Source organism: Rhea americana, unplaced genomic scaffold, assembly GCF_003343005.1.
Source record: "Rhea americana isolate MKP2758 unplaced genomic scaffold, rheAme1 scaffold_48, whole genome shotgun sequence".
In the NCBI taxonomy this organism is placed as follows: domain Eukaryota; kingdom Metazoa; phylum Chordata; class Aves; order Rheiformes; family Rheidae; genus Rhea; species Rhea americana.
The window spans coordinates 3,303,866-3,328,121 of NW_028186623.1; the positions used below are offsets into that span (position 1 = coordinate 3,303,866).

Genomic DNA, 24,256 nt, shown 5'->3' on the forward strand with positions numbered 1-24,256 from the left:
CACAGATGAATTTAGTTTGCCAACAGCAGCATGTTCCTTTGTAAAATGGTAGTTGTGGGGCAGCACCAAAAGGTTTGGAATGGGATGGAAAAGGCAGACCTGGGATCAAAATCAAAATTTCTAAGTCACTGGCCAGCACTTTTAACTATAGGGTCAGTCCTCTTCTCTTTAGGATTAAACATTTCCTCTTACAAAAAGAGCAAGAGGCTCTTGATTATCCATGCAAAACAGGCCAGGGCTTTGATTTGTAAGGATTTGTCTGACACACGTTTAACTGGATGCAGCTCAATTTAGATTCCAAAAGAAAATCTAAATTTGATGGTTGAGACACATACCTACTTTACTCTCTTATCCCGAGGCACCATTCTCCACCCTTCCCCTTCCCTCCTCCTCAAAAAATGATACCGCCTAATGCTTTGAACCAAGAAAGCATATTTCAAGATCATTGTGGAACAATTAAACCAATGATCTGTATGCTTCAAGGAGAAAACTGAGCTGCAGTAGCTCTGCTTTGACAGGTCTTTGGAGGATTTCAAGGAAGTTACACCCACTTCATTCATGATAATCGACTGTTTAACGCAGAGCAGCTCAGTGTTATGAATGAAAGGGAGCATGTTTTGGCTTGCAGAACAACTCACAAATCTAATGCTTCACTCGTCAAATAACCAGCCACATTAAAAAAAAAAATCTGACTTCATTCTTGAAATGAAATTAATGAATGCAAGATTCCTTGAAGAAAATAAAAATAACTGTTTCTTTAGAGATCCAGAAACTTTTTCCTCCTCTTTACTGTTCATGTGTGAGTCACTGTGGCTGGACAAGTTGGAGGAAAAACCACAGCCTCTAAACTGGCTTTGATGCAGCTAAAATCAAAGTCTTGGTGGATTTTGTGTGTTAGCTCACAACATGCTGAACTGTTGGATTTCATATCATGATGGCAACAGAGAAAGAGAAGGAAAGAGAATATTAGGGATAGCATGTGGATCTGGCAGAATAACAGGTTTTCCTTTGGACAGGGATGTAGGGGCTCTCTGAGAAGCCGTGGATTGTATGCTATACCTAAGTAGTCTGTTTGCCTGTGGATTAGAAATATATTGGGCTTTTCTTTTCTTTTCTTTTCCTTTTTTTTTTTTTTTTTTTTTTTAATTGAGCCACAGTTTTCCCAGGTATCAAGTGGCTGCTGGAACAGCCCTGTATCAGATGCTTTTGTGCTTTCTGGAAATGCCAGGTTTATAGAGACTCTCTAGAGTCTTGGGTGCTAGTAGGACTCCTGGGAGGTCATTGTAGACAAAGGTAGTTTAGGATATCTCAAATTAAAGGGAGGAATGAAGATAGTTTAATGCTGCCTTTTTACCCATCCCTTATTCCCCGTTCATTTGGTAATAAAATGGCTTTCAGGAGGTGCAGAGAGCACATTCTTCCTTCTTTCTCTTTCACCAGGCAGTTACTTGCCTGTGCCTGGGCAGGAAGGAGCACAATTACTTTGATCAAATGAACACCCACAAGCGATTACAAAGTTTGACTTGAAATTGAATTGAGTGTTTGTTATTTGTAGTTTTGGAAGATATGTGTATAATCGTTTCCTTTTTTTCTTATTCATTCACATCTGGATTTGAGATAAAACTGCCAAAAGTAATGTTTATCTTTTTTTTTTAACAGTATTTTGCAAAGCATTAGTTGTTCTTGCTATTTTTCTTCTGAAGGGGACATGCCATCATGTTTATCTGAGAGAACGATACCTGAAATAGGTTGATTAAGTGATTTTACCATGAATGAGTCAATGGTAAAAACTAGGATTAAGTATCTAATCCAGAAACCATTGCAGCAGATCTCTTTTTTGATTCAAAGATCATCAAAACATCTCTCTCTATCTTAATGATTAGATAGTTTAGGGGTCCATAATATTCCAGCACCCCATAGCGCAGCATCCCCTAAAGCAGCGTTTTCTATCTTACCTTAAGAGATGGGGATCTGACGCGCCGGAAAGATATGTGACTTGCCCAAAATCTCACAGAAAGTCCAGCAGAGGTAGTTTGACCCACATGGGCTTCAGATCTGTTTAAATTGAAGTTTCTAGTTAATGATCCTGTGTAGTAGTAATAATCAGTAACACTATCAAGAATCAATAGTAGTAGAAAACAATAGCAAAGCCCTGGAGGAGCTTTTAAATTAAGGCCTAGGTTTCTCACACTTCAATGTTAATTGGGAGAATAAATCATGCTTTTCAAGGAGAACAAGTCTGGGAGTATAAGGTCCCATTCGGATGTCTTCTGTGCTGTTGTTGCTGTATCATGTGGCCAGAGATGTTGTGAGACCTCTTTTGCTTCTGGAAAAATCCCAGAAAATGGTGACAGAACAAGCAGGAACCTAACTGACGAATGTACAGAGCAAGAGACAGAGAAGGTGCAATTCAGCTATATGTAATCATGGGAAAACTGTGCATCCCTTATATTCATACTGATGCGTAAATTGAGCCTTATGCATGTTTCTGGAAGCTGCCTCTCAGAAAGAGTGGGTTTTACTGAAGGGGAGCTAACCAAAATCAGTCGGAGAAAAGTCCGAAAGCACATGAAGTTTTTTCACCTTTGTTCAGCACAGAGACCCTCTAATGGAGGTTGGGAAAACAATTTTTCTTGTTCTTCCTGCACCAGAATAATTCCTAGAACAATATTTGCTAAAGCCAGGATCTTGCTCGACCTCTTTCCGCTCAGCAGGCTAGAGAAGGAGCCGGCTGGCCGTCATGCCCTGCCTTGCCCTCTCCAGAGGGACAAGTCTGTAGGCAGAGCGAGGCAAAGGTGGGTTGGATGGTGTCTGGAAAGGGGAGAGGAAGAGAAGGAGTGGTGGGGATCGCTCTGACGGCTGCATACAGGAGACTAATGCCCTCCTTTCTTCTTCCTTTTTTCTGCTCTATAGAACTGCGTTTGCGGAAATCAAGAACTGAACAGATTCGTTATTTATTTCCACTCATTTTCAGGGTGAGTAAATTCTCTTGTCTTTACTACTACTGTGATATCTTGTGCAGCTAAGAAGAGACTTAAGGTTCAGAGGAAAATCTCTTTTTTTTTTTAATCTTTGCACTGATAACACTGTGCTTAATTTAGCAGCAGTGAGGCAGAACATTTGGATTTTGTCATCCGTTTCCAAAACTATTGTTGGCTTCTTATTTCTTTGTTCCCCCCTACTGCTCATTTTAGATTTACATTTTATGGTAGGTGCCAAAAGATAAGTTAATGCCAACTTGATGATTAATTAGCTAATATTTGCCTCTGCCCTAAGATGGAAAGCCTTTATCTAAGTAACCTATTAACTGTTATTTTATTTATGGGTACATCTTAATGGATTTGAATTCTGCTCTCCTGAGAAATTTGGGCAAGAATTTATAGTAACACAAAGAAATAAAGCCAAAGGAAACTTAAACTGGATATCAGGAAGTAAGTCTTAATGTTGGGATCAGGGTACCTGCTTATCTATATTTCGCAAGCCTGAGGCAAGATCACAGTCTTGTTATCAAAAGTGACTGGTAATATACAGTTCTTAGCCTTTTTTGACATACTCAGAAATGCAAAAGTCAGTAATGGCTTGATTTTCAAGAAGCTCTGAGAACTGCTCCTATTAAATGACAATAAAAAAAAATCTGACCTTCTTAAGGCATCTCAAACTAGTTGCCCAAGCTGGGAAGGACCTGGTGAAAAATCAAGCCTGGGAGACTCCCTTCTTTTCTGACCCTGGTCACTAAGGTGCATGATGCATCTCTACAAAAGCTACCTAGAGCCTTTGCTCTGGTAGTCCTAATACACATCCTTTCTTTTGTGAGTGAGAATTGGCTGCAGGCGTCTCATCTTAAGTTAGTATCTCTCCAGCAGGAGCTTTGGAGTTCAAGAGGGAGTTCAGAGCGGCCTTCCACTGAGGGAATCATTATTCAAAGTGCCATAAATACATGGTATTAATATTCGGCCATAGATGTGAATAGATTTAATTGAAGAAATGAAGAGAAAGGAAGAAAATTGGATGGAACAATGATAATAAATGTATTAGTGGTGAGAATGGTTACCTCATTCTCTTGAAATTATGATTAGACACTAGGAATGAGGTAACTGCATACTTTATGGCACTTCTGAGAATCTCACCTATAGGCTAAAATTGCTGCTGTGGAGGTGAAAGTAGAGTTGGTGCCTTATTATATACACCAGGTAAAATTCCTGCCATGAGGAAATGGTAGGGCACCCTTTAGTAACCAGTGCTTAAGGACATATATGAGCACTGTTCATTAAGGTGAGTTGATGCAGTCAGCCCATTTGTAAAGGACTTGGTCCTTGGAGACTGGAAACTCACCTCTTTGCACTGACATTCATCTCCTCCTACTTCTCTAATGAATAATGTGTGTGTGCATGTGTATGTAATAAGTCTACCAGCTTTGTTCTGCTGCTGTTGGATTCTGGGTCCAAATGCCTTTTGCTTTTTGTAAGCCTCATGCACGAATATTTTGACACCTGTTGATCTGTTGAATTTGTTGGAAACTAAAAGTGTAGCCATTTTTCAGAAGTTCTTTTATAACTACATTTGACTTCAGTGTGATTAATATGTCCCTGGATTTTGCAAATAATGTGCTATTCTTAATGTAGAGGGAGGAGAGAGGGTCAGTGGTAAAGTCAGAAGGTTAAGGAAGAAAAATCCTTTTATTTTTTCCCCCAAAGGGAAACTCTTACCCCAACACCACTTTTCCCTCATGTTTAACATAATATACTCCAATTTAGCTTGAGCTTTTGCAAGGCAAATTGCACAACCTGAAAGACTGGATTTGATAAACTGAAGGAAGAGAAGTAGGCAGCGGCAAGTAGTCATGATACCATCATCTTTTCATCAGCTGGCTCAGGAGTTAGTGCAGTCACCTCAGATATGGGACACCCAGATTCGATTACCTCTTCTACCTTTAGGAAATTTGAACCCACATCCACCTTTCAGGAATGTGTGCTGAAATCCAGGCTATGAGACATTCTCTTAGCACTGTTCTACTTTGCATGCATAAATAAATATTGACTGAAGCAAGGTCTCAAAGCAGGTATTCACCTAGCCACTTCTTGAATTTGCTATTTGAACTAGCTGTTTGACTAATGAATCATTTTATTTCAATGTCTGTTTATACTGAGATCACTGCTTTAAGGACGCTTTGTGCATTTTCTGCGGTGGTTATTTAATGCAGAATGCATATGTAGTTCTTGAAGCAGGGAGCAGAATCGGGGTTTCCCCTTTCCTTGGCCTGTGTTATAGGTTGCACCCCAGGAAGCTCTGCTCCATCTCTGTGTCTGAATCTTTTCATCTTTTTCTGTGCAGGGGCACAGCTTTAGCAGCATGTGCAGTGAGTCCTGACACTAAAACAGCTGACAACCAGCTGGTTAAGGCACTAATCTCTCAAGTTTTGGAGAACCTTAGAGCAGTAGTGCACTCTTCTCCCCTGTGCCATCAGTAAGTGCTTTCACTCTTCGTCCTCTGCAAAAATGAAGGATGGTTTGGTCTACATTCAGGACTTTGCATCAGATTGGTCGTGACCGTTGCATCTTGTGCAGTAGCCTGAGCTAGACATGTGTGGAAGGATACCGACTGGCTAAGGGTTGAGACAGAGATCTTGGAACACATTCCTTTGGGCACCGCAGGCCCCCAAGTTCCATGTAAGGAATCTGGGTCATGTTGTGGGGTGAGACTGAGATCATGGGAGCAGAATTGCCACAGTGGGAACTTTACCTGGGAGAGCTGTAGCTCCTGCAGAGTTTTCACAGGCCTCCCTGCAAGCCATGGAAACAAGTATACTGGTAGCAGCAGTTTTCTCTGTTACATATTTAAAGGGAATTCCCAGGAGATGCAAAACAGCCCTAGGAGCAGTTCTGGGGCAGTGCCCGTATTTAGAACAGTTCCTGGATGTTTAAAGTTATGCCAGTCACTGGTTTTGAACAAATGCCCAGTTTTAAATTTGGAGGGTATTAAGTCATGCCCGCTGGGCTGTGTGTCCTCATGGCTTAGCACAAGGGTCCTTTTCTTGGATGGCTGAGCAGGTAGCAAAAGCAGGGAGATTTTATGGCCTTCTCTGGGACTAGCCGAGGTAACAAAAAGCAAATGTCATCTGAAGCTGAAGGGAAGCCACACTGATGTTTTGTGGGAGCCTGTTTCCTGCAGACCACTCTTTACTTATGAATGTTGAGGTAACTGTAGAAAGAAGTTATAAAAGAAAAAAAAAAAGTTAATCTTCAGTATAGAGTGGAAATAAGGATCAAGGTGTCCAAAAAACTATCTTATTTAGGAAGATGAATTAACTGTGTCTTGCATTAATATAGCTGCTTTGTATTAGGTGCTTTCACTCATAAAATACCATAACTGTGCTTTCTCTGTTTAAATTTGAATGTTTTGAATATTGTGTATGAAAATATTGGGGAGCTGGCTGAAACTTTTAAGCCCTTTCCTATGCCAGTCAAGGGTGAGCGGGAGAGATTTTCCACTAAGATTGCCCAAGAAAGTTACTATGCTGCTTTGCAGGAAGAAACATCTCTGTTAGTGTACATCAGTCCTGTTGCGTGAATACCAGTGCCTCTCTGGTGATATTATTTGGCTCTGTTTGTAACTCATGGTGGACTAAACCATGCTTTGGGGGAGTTAGGAAGGGGGTTAATCAAGGAAGGAAAGCCCTGAGGGAGAATTGCGAAGGGTTCTGCTTCCTCAGAGCATGATGATGACCTGAGCGCTGCTGAAGGGTAAGGCCTAAGGCAGCCTGCCCATCTCTCTCTTAATGGGGACACGTGGGTGACAGGTGGGGCTTAGGATATTCTGCCCCAAGGAGGCTTCCTTGGTTTTGGAAGGGCCTTTGAACAGAGAGAAGAGGTAGTGATAGTAGCTTTGGGCCCCACTGAATGCTTTCCTAGGGAAATGTACTCTTTTGTGGGGACCTGTGCTCTTTCTTTAGGTCTGTGCTTCCTCCTAGAGATGCGTGCTTTTTTCCTAGGTCTGTGCTCCTCCCTAGGAACATACACTTATTCTCTAGGTTTATGTGCTTTCATAGAGGTCTGTACTCTTTCTCTAGGCCTGTGCTCCTTTGCTAGGGATCAGCTGAGCAGGCTAGACTATTACTGAGGCTCATTATTATTAGCATACTTAAAACAGCAGGGAGAGGAAAGTGCGTGCCTCAACAGCTATTTCAGAATAGAAATTATTAGCACATTTGCAGTATCAGAGAGAAAGAGGGTTGTGGCTGCAGTAGCTGGTCAAGACTCTTGATTAGTAGCATATTTATAGATCAGAGAGGAGGGTTCTAGGCTGCAGTGTCTACTGAAGCTCACAATTACTAGCACATTTGCAGTGCGAGAGAGGCATGGCTCATGATTGTTATCATTCTGCGTCCAGATACTGTTCAGTCATGCGTGCTGGGAACAACTTATCCATAGTGCTTACAGAACAGTATGCCAAAATCCTCTTGTAGCTCATCAGCAAGACTGTCAGAAGACCTCACAAGACTATAAAAGGAATGAAACAGTATCAGTATCTGTCTTTCCTTTTCCTTTCCAACAAGCAAGGGTATTCACCACGATTAAATTGTTGGGGCTTTGTAGGAGGTTAAGAACTTAACAAAGGGACTTATCTTTGTCACACAAGATGGGCTGTCAGGAAAGATTCCCCAGAGAAGCTCTCCCTCTAAGATGTTCACATACCTGTATTCTGGGAGTCACAAGCCAGACGCAGCATAGTGCTGTCCAACAGGCCAAGAAAACAGGGCTTTGATGTTTTCAGCTAGTAGCACTTGTTTCTGGGATAACTCATTCCTTGCCTGTGCTTGTGGCAGAGGAAATAGGATGGGAGTGCCACATATGAATTCCCCGCTCCTTGGCCCTGCTCCAGATTGCGAGTGAAACAGTGTCTCCTAGCCGTGGCTGTGGACTGTCTGCGTGCGGTGGTTGGCACATTTGTGTCTTCCTTCTCGTCTTTGTCAGTGAGTTTTTCAGTGCCTTTAATCCGAGATGGGTATTGAGAGGATAAGTGCATTTAGTATCCAAGAGGTCAGGTAAGGATGTGGGACAACAGATAACCTTCAGTGATAAAGAGTCTCATATTTAGCTGTCTATAAAATTGAGCACACATGTCCTGAGCTCAAGCCTATGCCTTGACTAAAGGGAGGAGAGAATATATGTTTATTTGTGCCCCTTGTTACATTGCTGGCAATGTATTACTAGTTTCCGTTCCTATTTTTTATTCTCGTAGCAATCCATTTGCTATTGCCCTTTTCTTCACTCAGACAGTAATCAGCACACTGCAAAACACAATGGATTCCTTTTTGCGGTGAATCTCCTACTTGATGTGAACATTTGCTGGCCTTGTTTCTTTGGGATATATTTCAGTGGGGAGAAGAGGGGAAAGTGTTCCTTATTCCCAGTGAAAAATTGCACTGGCAGCCTAGGTTATTTTGTCGGACGTGTGGCTTTAAGTGACGCCTTTGCCATCTGTTCTGTGCGCTAATTATGAATGCAAAACAAATGTAGCCCACAATTGCTTCATTTAGAATAAGGGAGATGGCAGTGACCAAAATAGTTTTATTTTGTTGTCTGATGCTCTTTTTATTTCTCCTGTCTCTTCCTAATCTAAAGCAGGTCTGAAGCACTTCTCCCTCTTCCAGCTTGTAGTAAGAGACGTTGCCGTAACAGATGAAACCTTGTTCTAGGTGTCCATCCTTAAGGCCCTTTTTTAAGGGGCAGTTCCACACAGGCAAGAAATGGGGGGCTGTGACAATACTTGAACTCCCAGGGCTAGTTTTGGACTTCACTTTCACTAGTCTTAGACCTGTAATTGACTCTGAAGAAAGACAGAGGTATTTCCAGAAAGTTTGATGACAGTACGTGAACCAGTGTTCTGTCTCTGTTTCCCGTTACCAGGGGCAAGTTTTGCAGCCGTAATGGATGACACGTTCTCCTGTTCATGTGTCCAGCAGCGGCAGAAATGAATTTCTTGACTTTTGATTGTTGTCCTAAAGGCTTTTCTCTAAGTGGTCCATTACCCAACAGTGGGCAATCCCTTTCCTCCAGTGCCTCTGCGGGGACCAGGTTACAAGGAGCACGGACAATTATGCCCTCCTCCATTTAGTAATTAGACGCTGCAATTTCTTTCAGCATTTCCTAAGTTGCTGCTGACTTATTCCAAGCTGAGGCTGGGTGACGTGGCGAATCATAGAGGTATCACTAGCAGCACAGCCACAGATTGAGGTGACCTAGATTTAGAAAATGGAGATCAGATAAAATGCTCGCTGTGCCCTGTTCTAAAGGGACACGCAGCTAAAAAGCTTAAGCAGTAGAACAATTTTTCTCTGAGTTCTTTGAAACAGAAAGAGGCTAAGTCCTTTTCTTCCCCAGCTTAAGCGGCTCCGTGACATGTGCGAGGCTGTGACCTCATTTGTTTCACCTGTCCTTTCTCTTCCTGTAGTCTCAGGCCCATGCAGATATGGACAAGGGGCCATGAGGGTTTTTCGCCTCTCTCCCAAATAAGAGTGGCAGCTTTCTGACATACATCTGCTTCATTTTAACCCTCCTTGCTTTGATTTTGAACGTGTAGGGACGTGTCTCTTCCCCCTCTTCCCTTCCCTCCCTAACCATCAATCTTGCTGCAATAATCAACACATTTCACTTCATTTTCTGGTTAGTTCTGTGTTGAAGGGGAATGAGGTTGCTATATTTGTATGCATATTAAAAGGAAGTCTCCTGGACTGTAGAAATTCTCCCTTTTTCCTCCCCACAAATCTTCTCCCAGAGTACTTGCTGGTTTGTGGTTGAAGAGTCTCCTTCCAAGTTACTCTGAAATTCTGCTCACCTTTTTACAAGGTTTTCCTAAGAATTTAAGTAAATTTCCTCTTTTTGCCCCTGTGAGGTTGTGCAGAGAAGACTGGTGGGGGGACAACTGTTCTCCATAAGATACTGTATCTGAAAAATCTCTTTCACCGTTTTCAGGTCCTAGCAAATTGGCATAGGACAGTTAAAGCAGAAATACGTGGAGCACTATATCATTTCTGGGGTTTGCAGCATCTAAATCGGTTATTAAAAACTGTGTGGGCTGTCATCCAGAAGATAGGTCCCAAAACTCTGTCTTTCTCTTGAATCTTGGGAATTAAGACCAGGGTCCTGTCTTAAGCTGTGTAGTTGGATGCCACCTCTGGTATAAAATGATTAGGAAAAATGCCCCAGCTTCTTATGATATGAGAGTTAAAGCTTTTTGTTGGTGTCCTAGGCCTGAAGGATGATCTTGGGGTTTAAGCATTTGGACTAGAACCAAGAGATATGAGATAAATTTCAGGCTGTGCTATATACTTCCTCTATCGTCATCTGAAAATTGCTTGTTCTCTCTATGCTTCCATTCTCTGCTTGTAAAACATTGTGCTCTGCCCTCCTGACTTCAGTAGAGAACTTGAAACAGTGAAAGCTCCTGATCCATGATTCACGTTATTATCTAAAAATCTTAATTTTCAAGTTAAAACAGTCTTCTAGCAGATACAGGTACAAGAAAGAAGCAGCTTAAAAATCTGAAAATAAAGGCATAAAAGCTCAGACAAGTTTGACTGGCACAATGATTATTGTTATTTATTCAGCCGGATGTCAGTGAGAGATGATGCAGTTTAGAATGACATTACCAGCAAACAAAGGTAGAATTCATTTTCCTCTAGGTTCAGTTGGATGCCCAGGGAATATCCACGAACAATGCTCAAAGGAAGGCCAAGAAGAAGCTATTTAGTATGCTTATGTATTTTAGTAAGTTTTAAATGTAGAAGTTCGGATTATTGTGATCAGTTTCTTTGGAGAAGGACTTAGCAAGTGGCAGTCACAATCTGACAGAGAGAACTTGGCTGCGGACTATGTGTCCATATACCTGATAAGGACCTTTGCCAGCTTGGTGTTAGAAGGGAAGGAAAGCAGGAAAGGGGAAGATGTTTGCTGGAGACTTGTATTAGAAGGTCTGTAAATATGTATTTCGTACTCTACTAATCTATACCTACTTGCAGGTTTGTGTATCTAGAATAACGTGGAAATTTGATGACCGTGTTTCGGGATGTGGTGTTTCCTGGTTGAAAGTCTGAAGACTTAAGAACATGACAGCATCATTTAATGAAATGTCTTTCTCATATGATATATATCCAATTTTCAAATCCAGTGAGATACAAGTCAACCTGTCTCTTTGCACTATTTCTTGGAGGGCTACTTAATTTGAAGCTCTGTGAATCAATGGCCAAAGGAATGAAGCTTCCAAGGAGTAATACAGAAAGAATGTATAGGCGTGTGCATGCGTTCTCCCCTGGGGGTGCGTGGCAGGCAGTAGCAGCTCTGGGTGAGGCTCCATAGCCTGGGCAAACAGCACACATGCTCACTGTGGTCTAAGCACTATCCCCACCTCCTAACGTGAGCCAGGGCATCTTCCTAGTGAAGATTATTATTGTCCAAAGTACAACCCCTCCTCTTTTTTATAAAAGCTTCCACTTGGCATGGCATGGCACCTTGATACTGAAAGCAAAATTGCAAATCCTTGGGTGCATTGTATAGCCTAGGATGCTGCTGATGATTTTTTTCTTACCTTTCTTTTGAATAAGCAGCTGTGAACTGGATTGAGGTAGAAGTAGTTACATGAAGCAAAAATCCATTTTGCTCCCCTACAAACTGTGCAAAGTTGTTCCCCCTCTCGGTAAGACATTGCTGTTCTATCTAAAATGTGCCTTTCCTTGTCTTGGTCTCTAGGATGGTTTGCTGCTTCCCCCTGTGTTGTGGTAGCAGTATGCTGCTGATGCTTCATAGTCTCTGGGAGCCTGATGATCTACCTACTGCATCACATGACAAGAAGGGTGGGTTTTGCCTGCTCTAGCAGGAGATTTGAGTAGATCTCATTTACTTGCCTGTCACTTGGGCACAATGGTGTTGAGGCAATAAAAAATCCTCATGGCCGTTAGTAGTAGCAGTGTAGATCAGCTACAACAAACAGCAAAGCGAGAGCTGCTGAGTTAAATGACCTGAGTTGTGTTCATGTCACATGATACCAACCCTTCAGTGGTCCAAAACTGCTGCTCTGTCAGGCCTGTTGTAGTCATGACTCCATGTAACTCTTTAAGTCATACTGTCTTCTGTCTTACTGTCCGACCACGAAATAGTGTGGTACATCCTCATCTTTTACTCCTTAGGAAGCGCAGAACTTGCTGCAGATACAGTGCTTCCACTGAGAGGCAAATAACATTTGTACTGATTTTTTCAGATGATTGTGACTTGACCAACATGATAGGAACAAGTGGGGTCTTTCCCTTCCCTGTTGGGGACTTAGCCTGCTCTGTGAATGCTTCCAAACAGTCTTCTATCTCTGGATGACTTTAAACCGTGACCTGTAAAAGGATTGCTTTTCCTTGCCTAGGGAATGCACTAGCTTGCACCAAATGGTAGGTATTATCCCAAAATATTTGCTTAAGGGGAGGTAACTTTTAGACCCCCTGCAAGGATTTTACCCCCTCATCTTCAGATTACACTTTTCAGGCACACAGCTAATGACACATGTAATGATGATAAAATGCAAGGGTGACTGCAAAGAGTAACATTTAAAAATAATGATAGACCTCTAACTAGGTCTTAAAAAAGGAAGTCTTAAATAGCTAGAGAGAAACAGATGCTTTGGGGGACTTGGGAATAAATATAGTGTCTTCCAATTTGCAACCAAAACAAAAATGTGGCCCCAGTTAGTCAAACTCTGCACTAGAAACCCCTCTGAAAACCGTAGGACTCGGAACTAGGAAAGCATGGGCTGCACTGGTGTTAGCATATTTCTGTTTTCTGACTTGCCTCAGTTCTTGTTGTTCTCCATTTTCTATGCGTATTCCTGCGCTGCAAATACTCTGTCTTACTGGGCCTGGTGGTTTATTTAAAAGCTCTTCAGTGTGTTCAGCCCTATAGTTTCTGTATGCCTTGGAAGATGTGCTTTGCAGTTGCGTCTGGGCTGTACGTGCATGTTTGTCTTCTCTCTGCTCAGTGGTTTTGATAGAGGCCTTGTGGGTGCGGTGTACTCAGGATCTATGCCTAGTATTAAGCGTATTCTTCTAGGCAGGACTGCTTGGGGGCTCAGTTCATATACCTCAGTGATGAAAGACAGCCTCAGCAGAGCTTGGATGTATTTGCTTTATGGGATAAGGTTTTCGGAGGTGAACCGTAGACGGGTCGCTCGAGGCAAAGGCAGATACCCTCTTCCTACCTTAACTGGACTGGTTGAAGGTCTTAGCGTCTGCAGGCAGTTGTCCATGCTATAGCTCACCGAGGGAAAAGGAGCGTGTGAGCACTCCCTAATCCACTTCAGTGCAATGTCTAGTTAAGCTAATACCATCTCCTTTGTAGGTTTTAAATTAAAATGACCGATTTTAGCGTTGACACCTATGGGAAGTTCTGACGCGATCCCTGCTCCTGGATCTGCTCTAGCAGTAGTGATACCTCCTTCACAGGCTGTTAAAGGGCAATAACGCCTTCAAGCCCACCTCAGCCGTTTGTAAACATGTGGCCCTAAACTCTGGTGTCCTCCAGGCACGTTCTGCAGCTACGTGCTGTTGTGTTTGGAGCATCTGTCTGCATGAGGGAAGTGAGTGACCTGGGGGAAAGGGAAATGTTTACTCTGTGTATGTAACAGTAGGGGTTCAGAGAAGAAAGCTGGATGGTATTTTTATAAAGATTCTTATTTTTTCCTTAGATATTTAGGCAAAAAAAGCAAACTTTTCTCTTAAGTGAATAGTTTTATTTCAGTCGTTGATGTTTTTATTTCAGGTGAATCTTCCCAAACAAAGTTGAGCAGCCAGTTGAGTCACATAGTCCACCTTTCTGCACATCTTCTGATGAGAGATTAAAAATGAGGGGGGAGTTCTAGACACCTCCAATTTTCAAGAAACCACTAACCCACAGAGAGGCATTTTTAAAATAGGTATTTCATTCTCTGACTTGCACGTAGTGCCACAGATTGACTTGCTTTGAAGCCTGAAATTAATGATTAGAACTTTATAATTTTCTCCTCTCTTGGTAAAGCCCTCACACTGGCTCAAAGGAAAGTATGCTGCTGGAATTGGCCCCACCGCGTGCTGCGATAATACTCTCACGAGTGAGACTATCATCAGGTTAAGTGGAAGGCATCAGCAGAGTTGTTCTTGATGGCCAGCCTCTCCTTTCTCCCCGTGACACTCGGGGTCCAGCTAGACTTTTCCTTCCTGAACTCCTTTTTGCCCGGCCAGGAGCGTTAGTCACGGGTAGCCTTTTGCGTGGCGCGTTGCAGCCGAGAGGAAGCGTTAGTGGGTGGGTGGCTGCTGAGCACCTCGCCCGGGGCTGAGGGCACGAGCGTTGGAGCTGGCGTGCCCGCCGCCCGGCGATGCCTCTCCTGGGTGGGTGGGACGGCAGCGCGGAGCGTGCGGGAACGGGGGCTCAGCCCCGTTCTGAGCTCCGCAAAAGCCCTCGGTCCTGGGAGCGGGGCGGCGCTCTGCGAAGGGTCTTCTCCTGCGCGGGAGGACGTTGAGCTGGTCCGCGGCTAGACCCCTCGCGTGGGGGGTCGAAATTCCCGTCTGATGAAATGGGGTGAGCGGAAAAAGCGAAGGGCAGGTGTGAGCGGTTGCACTGAGCTGCCCCTGCGCGGGAGGGTTTGAGAATATCGGTGTTAAGCAGCGCAAGGGCTTAAAAACTGGGCACGCAGGGCTTAAAGAAAAGGGGAGCGAGCCGCGCTCAGCCCGCGGGTGACCCTCTTCCCTTCCGAAAAGCGCAAGGAGAGCAAATTCTCCCTAAACGTGCGCGTGAGAGACCGAGAAAACGGTTATTTAGGCTGCTTTGTGGTGGCCGCGCGCGGGGCCGGCGTTGTGCGATCTGGCAGCGCTTCAGACATCTGCCGGGGAGGTGGGATGTCGCTGGAAGAAGTGGGAGAGAGCGAAGCGAGAGAGACGTCCAGAAAGCTCTGGCAGGCTTGCAGCTTTATATATATATACGTGCATATATATATGCCTGCATAATGCTTCCTCTTTAAAATTCCCTTACTAAGCTCGGCTCCTATATTTTATATTCAGAAGGAAGGTTCCCGCCTCCCCCCAGCCCTCCCCACCCACCACCAGCCTCTCTGCCTTTAACTTGTTAAGTTGGAAAGATGATATATACACACAGTTTGCTTTGCCAGTCAGCCCGTTTAAGGCCAAGATTAATGCAGTGCATTGGTGCAATCGTGCCGCAGTGGTGCGTGATCAGCATACGAGATGGAATATCGGGGGAAAGGCCAGAAATGTGCCTGTGTGCTGAGTTTACACAAGTCGCCTTAGCAACTTGTCTGATTTTTCTTTTTTTTTTTTTTTCGTGTGGGGTGTGTGTGTGTGCAGGAGCCTTGTCCCAAATCACCAGCAAATAAAACATTCCCTGAGTTTTTAAATAGCTTCGATTGTCAATCTTGTTGTTTTTTTCCTTCTCCTTTTCCTTTTGTTAAATTAGTGGGTTAATTTCCCCCCCCCCCGCGGGAGGAGGGTGCAGGGGAGACTCAGGAAGGGGTGGCGGCGGGTGGGGGCACCGCAACACTTCTCCTTGCGACTTCTCGAGAGTTGGTTTCTTTCCAGTTGTTCACATCTCAGCATGTGGAATTATTGTGCTTTCTCCCGATTTGCCACAGAATTGGCAGTAGACTGACATTGTTAGTCACTTGAATTGTATTTAGATCTGGGCTGATTTTTTCTTCCCTATATATTTATTTCAAACAAATTTCTTTTATTTTGAAAATAAGCATCATATATTTTATAGCCTCTAAAAATGGAAAAAAAAAAAAAAAAAAAAGGCGAGAGGACTATGGCAAGCCTGTCCCCTGAGCTGTCCCGTTATTCCCCTCCCCATTCAATGTTTTTTAGTTGTCTCCTGAAGAACCCCCTCCCTCCCATAGGAGGGAGTGGCCTTTTAGTGATCAAGGTACGTTGGATATACATATACATATATATATATATATTTTTTTTTTTTTTTGAGTTTGTGTGTTACTTTATTAATAGCATGGGGCAGGAGAGAGGCTGAAGGGTGGGAGGATAGGGGAGGAGGTGATGGCAGGTGGAGAGAGAGGAAAGAATTATCCTCGAAGTACTGTACCTTGAAATAACTCAAGGGAAAATAGTTGCTGCCTCACTTGAGTTGCTTTCAAAATCTGGCTGTGCGCTTTTACTTTTTCCTTCTTCTTCTTCTTCTTCTTTTTTTTAAGCTTTCCAGGGGAAGGGAGGTAGGAAAAAAGAAAAAAAGAAAAAGCGACTAAGCCAAAAAATTTTTGAAGGCTTGATCTTGGCTTCTATACAAACAGATGTTGCCTGTCATTCCGTTGTTAAGCAGGCAGCAGATTGGAGCAAGCAGCAGCAGTTTAGGGGGAACTGCAGCAGACCTGGAAAGTGGGAGATAAAGATATATAGATATGATTTTTTTTTGTTCTACTCATAGATATTTTTCCCCTGGAATTATCTTTAATTACGACATGTCTATTTTCAATTTTTTTTTTAATTTTTTTATTTTTTTTTTTTTTAGTGGGGAAAACAAATCCCAAACAAAACGGAAAAAGCACTAGGAACTCTCACCCAAATTTTACCAAAGCAGCTTCTTTGGGTTTGTTTTTGAGAGCTTTTCAGGTTGCTTTTTTGTTCTTTTTCGTATAGGCGAACATGTGTAGGAAAGGGGGTTCTATTGGAAATGCTTAAGGCATTCTCGGTAAGTGAATGTTTGCAATGAATTAGGTCAGGGATTCTGTTGTTTTTCTTGCTGCTAGCCCTGTTTCTGTTGGGTTTGCCCCGGAGTTCTTGCTGTAGGTAGAATTGTGAAGGTTGAAGGCCTTTCTGTCTCCTCTCCAAGTTTTAGCAACATTGTAAGGACAAGAATCACGTTGTTTATACAGTAAAGTTCTAACGAAGCACCGATACGCTCCATATCGTGGCTCTTTTGTGTTCTGCATGTGCTTGTGGGCTTAATTCCCCCCCCCCCTTTTTTTAATGCTTTTAGGTTTTATTTCCCCTTTTGTTTTGATTTTATGCTTTCTAATTTAATTCCAGTATACTTGGGAGGAGAAGGAAAATAGCAAAACTTGAGTTTTGAGCCGAAAGAGTTAAAAGTTTCTTGGCACAAGAGCCGCAGTTTAGCAACAGATCAATTCATTTAAATGAAAGAAATCACAGACCAAGCCATCTGATTTTGAAATTTCACATCTTATGCTTCCACTTCAGAACAAAGCTTCTGTTTTTCTTTGCCCCTTATTAATTCATTCTGCTTTTGTTTGACTGTCGGTTTTCACAGAAACTTTAAGTCGTCTGTAGCCTGTCTCTTTTTCTCTTAAATACGAATATACGGGGGTGTATTCATCTTCCGCTAGTTGCAGTTAGTTCTGCTGTAAAGTCAGCCGTAAACCTCTGTGCGCGTAACAGCTGGTGTCAGAGCTGTTTTCGCCCTCGATTACTGTGTGTTTGAAACAACCAGCTTCCATTTTCGCACTCGCAGGCTATACCAGAGCAGTCACCTATGCGCTGCGAAAAATAGTCGTCCTCGGCCGTTCTGCGCGTCCTGCGTGCGTTTGGTATGTGTGTAGGTCTGCGTCGGTGACTCGGGGAGCGGCGTCCGAGAGGGAGAGTTTTCTTTACGCGGACGCGTGCGATGTGTCCCTCCAACATCTGCAGCGAGAAGTAGCTGCGCGGACGGGCTGGGCTTGCGTCCGAGCGTGCTCCCCCAGAAGGGAGGGTTACAGCCTTCTCTGGCGGGTACCTTCGGCACGATCCACTGCATCGCTTTCACGGCTAGCTGAAGTCCGAAAAGGACCACAAACAACTTTCTGTTGTCGTTGCTTGTTCATTTTAAGCGCGTTTGAGCTTCGGTACCGGTCCCGGTGTTTTTGTGGCTACGTCAAGTAAAATAAAATAAATCGAAAAATATACATGTAAGTGGGGGATTTTTAAATTTATTCCCATCTTCCTTTTTGCACTATCTCCTTAAAAAAATTAAAAAAAAAAAAAAATAAAAGACTTGCTGACAATAGGCGAATGCTTTTGGCGGAAGACTTTGCAGCCCGGTGTTGAATTTTGAAGGGTGCTTTTGCCGAGGCTCTGCGCGGTGGCGTTGCGTCAAGAAAAGGCCGGGACGCGTGGGCACGGCTGAACTCCTATCAGCGGAAAGCGGCGGCGAGGGTGCGGGGACGGCGGTGCGCGTGGGGGGAACGCTTTTGTTTAGGCTGGCCCCCAACCTCCACGCTCCCGCACCCCCGCGAGGAGCTCCTCGAGGAGAAAGGGCGGGCGCGAGCAGCGGAAGGGGGATTTAAAAAACAGGAGTGGGGCAGAAGGGGGGGGTGAGGGGGGAGAGGAGCACCAGCCGCCACCTCTGATGTGACTAGGGTTGATCATAGATGCGGACGTTTTTATTATTTCCTGCTCTTTCCCTAGATCCCAACTGCGCTGGCGGAAAGCGCCGGGATTCTGCGCGCGAGTCCGTCCCCCCCAATCCTGGGACTGCTTCTGTGGGTGTCGTTGTGGTTACATCACAGCGCGCTCCTTCCTCATCTCCATTCTTGTGCAAAATTCAAATAATTCCCCCCCCCTCCTCGATAGCAGCTGTGCATGGTTTTTTAAGTCGGTCTTTAACGTTGCGAAAGGAACAATAAAATGAAAGGCAAAACCGGCATCTTAAAACTTGGCAAGTGAAAGCAGCTTGGACTGGCAGCCAAGAATCCTGCTGTGGTGCAAAAAGAATAGCATCCACGAAGCCACCGCAATCCGGGGTTTCTCCTCCTTTAACAATCGCGTCGGCAGAGAGAAATAATTATTCCTTGTATCAGTGTTAAAAGAGTCAAAAAGCTTAAAATGCTTGCTTGGTGAACCTTCTCAAAAGCAGGTAACGATCCTCCTATTTGATTCTGTTTTATCAAACTTTAATTGGTTAAGGAGCTATATATGATAACTAAGCAGTTTAAGAAGTTGTTGCGTGTAGCTGACTGACCAGGAATGTTTTTGCTGTTTCAACCTCCACGCTGCTTTATTTTTCTTGATCGCTTTGGTGGTAATAGAATTGGCAAACTTCTTAAATGTTTGTGTTACAAGAAATGTTTTATTTCCGGAGATTTAACTCTGCTTGGGGGAGGGCAGGAGTGCATTGATCCAAAGTGTAACACGGAAATTAATCTTAAAAAAAAAAAAAAAAAAAAAGGTGTATGGGGGGAGCAATTTTTCTTTTAGGACCTCGTCTGTTCTTTTTGCTTGTAAAACTGTAGCCTCTGGGTATATAAAGGTAGATTCCATTTCTTGAAAATTGGCCATGAAAATATCCATAATATTTTGTCTTTCAGGATACGTTTCTTGAGGAGTTGGGCCTAGCAATATGGCAGCGCACGTTCGATAAGAAATCTTGTAAAGTGCTGCTACCGAGGTAATTTGGTTTCTCTTAGATTCTCCATTTAGTGTTGTCTTTTTCCTTACAATTTCTTTAAATTATGTGAAGTACAGCAATCTGAGAGAGATTTTTAAACCTAAGATAGCATGCATGTATGTGTATAGTAAAAAATATGTGAATATATATATTTATATATTTAAAGGCCTAAATAGGTTGGAATTAAAACTGAGGGGGGAGGAGGGGAGGAAGAGGATAGGAATTATTTAGTGGCTGTGTTTCTTATTTGTCTCATTTTCATGACCGAAGTATGAAATGGCTGCAGACAGCTTTTACTCAGGCACACAATGCATTCCGTAATGATCGATTTTCCTGGACGGGACATTTATGCTTTGTGGTTTGCAAGAATACCACCCACAGACCAAAACCAGTGCTCTGTCTTTAGAGACTTTATTTCTACATGTTTCTTTCAGTATTCTGTTGGTTTTAAATCTAGAAAATGCCAGTCTTATAATGGATTTAATATTAAAGAAAGGTGTGTTGCTTCCTTTGGTGTCCCAGGTTCTAGAACCAATACCTGGTTGGTGTTATGATCACTGGCATATTACAAAATAGTGAAGCCAGGTAAACTTAATATAAGGGTAACGTAATCCTTAATATAAATAACACAGTCCTGAACGTACAGGTTGAAGCTTTTTATTTGTAATCTTAGCATTCTAGGCAAATACACTGTGAAGACGATTGATTTGTTTGCCTACCATAGATTTTCTGCCACTGTGCGTATGTTCATCAGGATTTCAAAAGATAAAGTATCTGTATGATTAATCAATGTGGGCAAATGTTTCAAAATCCAAATCTTGGATAATCTATGGCGCTGTCTCCCTGAATATATTTGATATGTGAAAAACAAAAAAAAATCAATCAAACAAAAAAAGCAGTGTCTTTTCCAAAAAAAATCCCCAAACCTGTATCTCTAAAACAAAAACAAAATCCTCTTCATTTGCTGCTGCCTCTATCAGTTCACTGTGTCAAAAATTGTCCATGATGAGTTTGTTTTGCAAAATATATGAATAGGAATGGGTCTGTTCCTGGACACCTGTCATTTACAGCATGTAGATGCCACTAAAGGAAGTCCTTGTGCCACCAAGCTGCCTTTCTCTGGGGCTCACGGGAGTGCAGAAGTGGTCCATCAGATTTATTGTGGGGACTTGCTTGAGTGATAAACAGTGTTGCTTTGACGTGCATAGTTGTTTTTCTGGAACAGCTAGTACCGCTTTCTCTTTTTCTCTGTTTTCCTTTCCGAACAACTGCAGTTACAGCAGTGAAGTCTAGCACCCATTACTTTTTAAAAAAAAAATTTACTTTTTTTTTTCTTTTTTTGTAAAGGTCAATTGGGTAACAGGAGAATAGGAGATGATAGGCTCGAGTTAGAGCAGAGTTGGGCACTCCTTTAGGAAAGTAAGTAAAGGGCGTATTTGCTTTATGGCTCAACACCTATCATCTGTCCTTATAAGCATGTGATGGGATCTTAGAAGATTTGGCTTAGGGCTGTGCCTGGAAGGAGGTGAGATGATTCAGTATCGAAGATCAGTCGCTTGTGTGTATTGGGTGCCCGCAACCTCCTGTGCGAATTGAGGCCACGTGTCCTACCACAGGGAGGTACGTACAGGCCACCCAAACGTTGCATCTCCGTTTCCTTCAAGGACTGGAACTGTCCCAGCAATTAGAAAATGAGATTGTGAGCTATTAAGGGAAAATAAAGGTTTAGATTGAGGAAAACGTAGTAAAAACTTAATTTCCATATACTATGTGCACTTCTGTGAGGTCACTACTTTCCTAGCTCATGTGAACAAAATAAGGAGTTTCTCTGCCAGAAGAAATGGATGTGCAACTAGCATTATAGTAAAGAGTACAGTAGAGAATATTAGGGTCAAAATTACTATCATCCTAAAGAAAACATTCTCAGTTGTGCAGTACTATGTCACAGTATAAGTGATATAAAAATCTAATGGAAACATTCCTTGCCATTGCAAGAAACACTGGTACATGCAGCAGCAATGTGACTAGCTCTAAATGTGCCTATTAGGCTACAAGCTTGGAAGGACCAAAAGATACTTTGAATTTTCATCTTAGGTTCCCTGACGTAAATCAGCTTTGTGGCGGAGGGCATGGGTTGTTGCTGGTAGGATAAGATTTGCTCTATTCTGTTTGCAGTTCACTCCCGAAGAAGCGCACAGAGCACGTATGCGTGCGTGACCTGGCTCTGTTCTGTGCGCGGGACCCACGTGCTCTCCCACCCGTTTCCTTGGCCACTGTACACACTTCGCAGGGCCAGAACTCTTTGAATTCTGGATGCTCCTGCGTTTTGTTCAGGCTCCTACATAAAAGTTGTCCTGATCTCTCAAAGATGTTGACCGCCCCGCAACTCCTTCTCTTGGTATGATTTGGATGGAAACTTTGGGTGCTGAAAACTTTGGAAAAGCTGGATGCTTTTGAGGTGGGTATCTAAGTAAAAGCATAGGAATCTGAATTTAGACAATCAGTTTAGATGATCTTTGGAAGGATGACCAAAGTTTAACATCTTTATTGCTAAATGGAACAGGAGCTTCTGGTAGTCAGACCCAAGCAGTAATTCCGATAAAAGAAAATAGTAATTAATTATAACGATGCCTTTACCAGGCTGATAAAGGTTGTATTTTATTGTATTTTATTGTAAGAACCTGCACAAGAAGTGAGGGAAAACTCTTAAGAGTATCCACATAGCAAAGCTATTTTCCAAGTGCTGGCTGTTTCATCGTATAATGAATAGTATTAGCTTACATTAATTTAGTTTACCTTGTGAAGAAAGAGAAGAGGTAGTAAGTGTAGATTTTGACATGTTAGGCAACAGTTAATCTCACTAATTTTGTTTATAAATTCTATTTGGAGCTTAGAGCCAGACTACTTTTCAGCCTAATTTCTCACCATTTGCCCACCAAATAAAATTCCATTAATGGGAAATGTTAGTTACGCAGGAAAGAAAACTTGGAAACTTTGGAAAGGAGGAGGCACTTCTTGCTTGTAGTGGCAAAAGTTTGCTCCACAACTCTTTCTGAAGACTTTTAGAAAACCCTGAAGCAGTTTTGTTTCTCTCTGTCATTTTAGGTAGAAATGCAGTCAGATGCGGCAGAGATTTGGAGTTTAGCAGGGATTTCTAGGCTGGCTAGTAAAGTGAGAGGATTTTCACTCTCAGTTGATTTTTCTTTGCTTCAAAAATAGAATTAAAATAACACCCTAGACCAATAATGACTTCTCTGGAAGTTAAAACAACTCTTGCATAGTTGTTTCCTCTGTCTCTTTTAACTGGCCTGCCAGAATGGAAACAAAATGACTTTTGTGGAGTGGGAGTGTGCTTATGTATTGCGACTGTGCCTATGGAGAAAATCTTTCCTGTTTAATAATTTGTTACACTGTTACGCATGTACCACCGATGCTGTCCATTAATTGTGTGTCCATAGAACTGTGTAATCAGCAGTAATTCCACCCAGCTAAGTAGCTATGGGAAAGAAACACAGACCTCCTGCTTGATTTTATTTTATAATTTGTTTTATTTTGCTGATTTTGGGGAGTGAAAAAAAAACGTAGTAATGGCTGATGTTATAGCAAAGTCGGTAAGCAGCTCTTCCCCTCTGCCTTCCCCCTCGCTTCCCCCCAAACGAGGGGGTTTGAACGTGCTGAGGAGAACGACGGCTGCTGCTTCCTAACAGCGCGCTCACTTGCAGAAATGGTTTTCCTTAAAAATAAATAAGTAAATAAAAGATTAACAAATAACGGAAGAGATCGATGCCTGTTGCCACAAACCCGTAGATCCGAACTTGTGGTCATATTCTGCACAAGCTTGTATCTATAGGTATGTGTCTATGTGGCAAGCGCACAGAGCGGTGAGTTCATGCGTTTAAACCGACAGCGTTGGACTTTCCTGTTTGCACCTTTCTCCAGCACCACCTTCCCTTCCCTCCTCCCTTTCTTAAGGAAATATAAAATATATGGTGGTTATCATATCAGTTTTTGAGCTGTGGTTAGTATTAAAATACACTCGTACAAACTGGCAACTCATCTGTGTCTGAATAAAACGAGGCAGGAGAGTTATTGGACCTCAGCCTGAAGAAATTAAATCTCAGGTGTGTTACACATAGGTCTGGATGCGGGGCGTGTGTGGGGTCCTGAGGTGGCTGGGAAGCACGTAACAAATTTGTTTCGTGTGTAAAGTAACGTGGCCCCATTCTTTCTTTGCTTAGTGACGCCGATTTGTTTGTGAGAGCAGTAGATGCTAATGTTCAATTTGATATCAAGAAGCCTCAAATCGTTGGATATACTGCAGACTTACCGTGCTCTGTTACAGAGCTCTATTGGCCTCCAACTCCTATTCTCAGTCTAAAATTAGTTTATTATGGAATCCTGTTCCTTCTAATTTTACGGTATTTATTTCTTTTAAAGTAATTTTTAAGGGGAAAAAATCATGCTATAAACTACAGAGGATCAGTAGAGCAGGAGAAAAAATACATGTAAGGAGGCAGTGTAAAACTGCTGCGTAAAGCTGTAACATCTTAAAGTTGTGGAAGTAGAACAATTATTTTTGAGCAGAAAAAAAAATATACAAAGCCTGTGTGAAAATAATTAGACTCCAGACTCAAAATGAAGTCTGACTGTTACTTTCCAGCAGCTTTTGGTGTTAATTCTACTGAAGATTTGATCTGCGTTTTCACTTTTAAATTTCTCTGTTTTTGACTTGGCAGGTTTTATACATACTGCAGCAGTCCAAAAATGTTTTCTTTCTTTCTTTACTGAATTTCTAGAGTTTTTCTGTATGCTTCTGTTTGCTCTAGAAGCATAAAATTTTGTTAAAA

The 24,256-nt window shown here is 42.6% G+C and overlaps 1 protein-coding gene across 17 annotated transcripts in view; it reads left to right on the forward strand.

The window, feature by feature from the left end:
* The window catches only part of LOC146589120 (uncharacterized), a 77,127-nt gene that overhangs the window by 16,213 nt on the left and 36,658 nt on the right, over positions 1-24,256 (forward strand). For 7 of the 17 annotated variants that reach the window (XR_014897256.1, XR_014897259.1, XR_014897260.1 and 4 more), the window contains exons 3-5: positions 2,914-2,975; positions 19,330-19,409; positions 21,585-21,867. Coding sequence is in view for 4 of the 17 variants with exons in the window: in XM_085316821.1 (XP_085172947.1) it covers positions 2,914-2,975; positions 19,330-19,409 (142 nt within the window). In the remaining 13 variants the exon portion in view is untranslated. Of the gene's footprint in view, positions 1-2,913; positions 2,976-11,744; positions 11,849-18,480; positions 18,879-19,329; positions 19,410-21,584; positions 21,868-24,256 lie in introns of those variants that run through there. The other 10 variants (XR_014897253.1, XR_014897254.1, XR_014897255.1 and 7 more) reach the window with 3 other exon arrangements.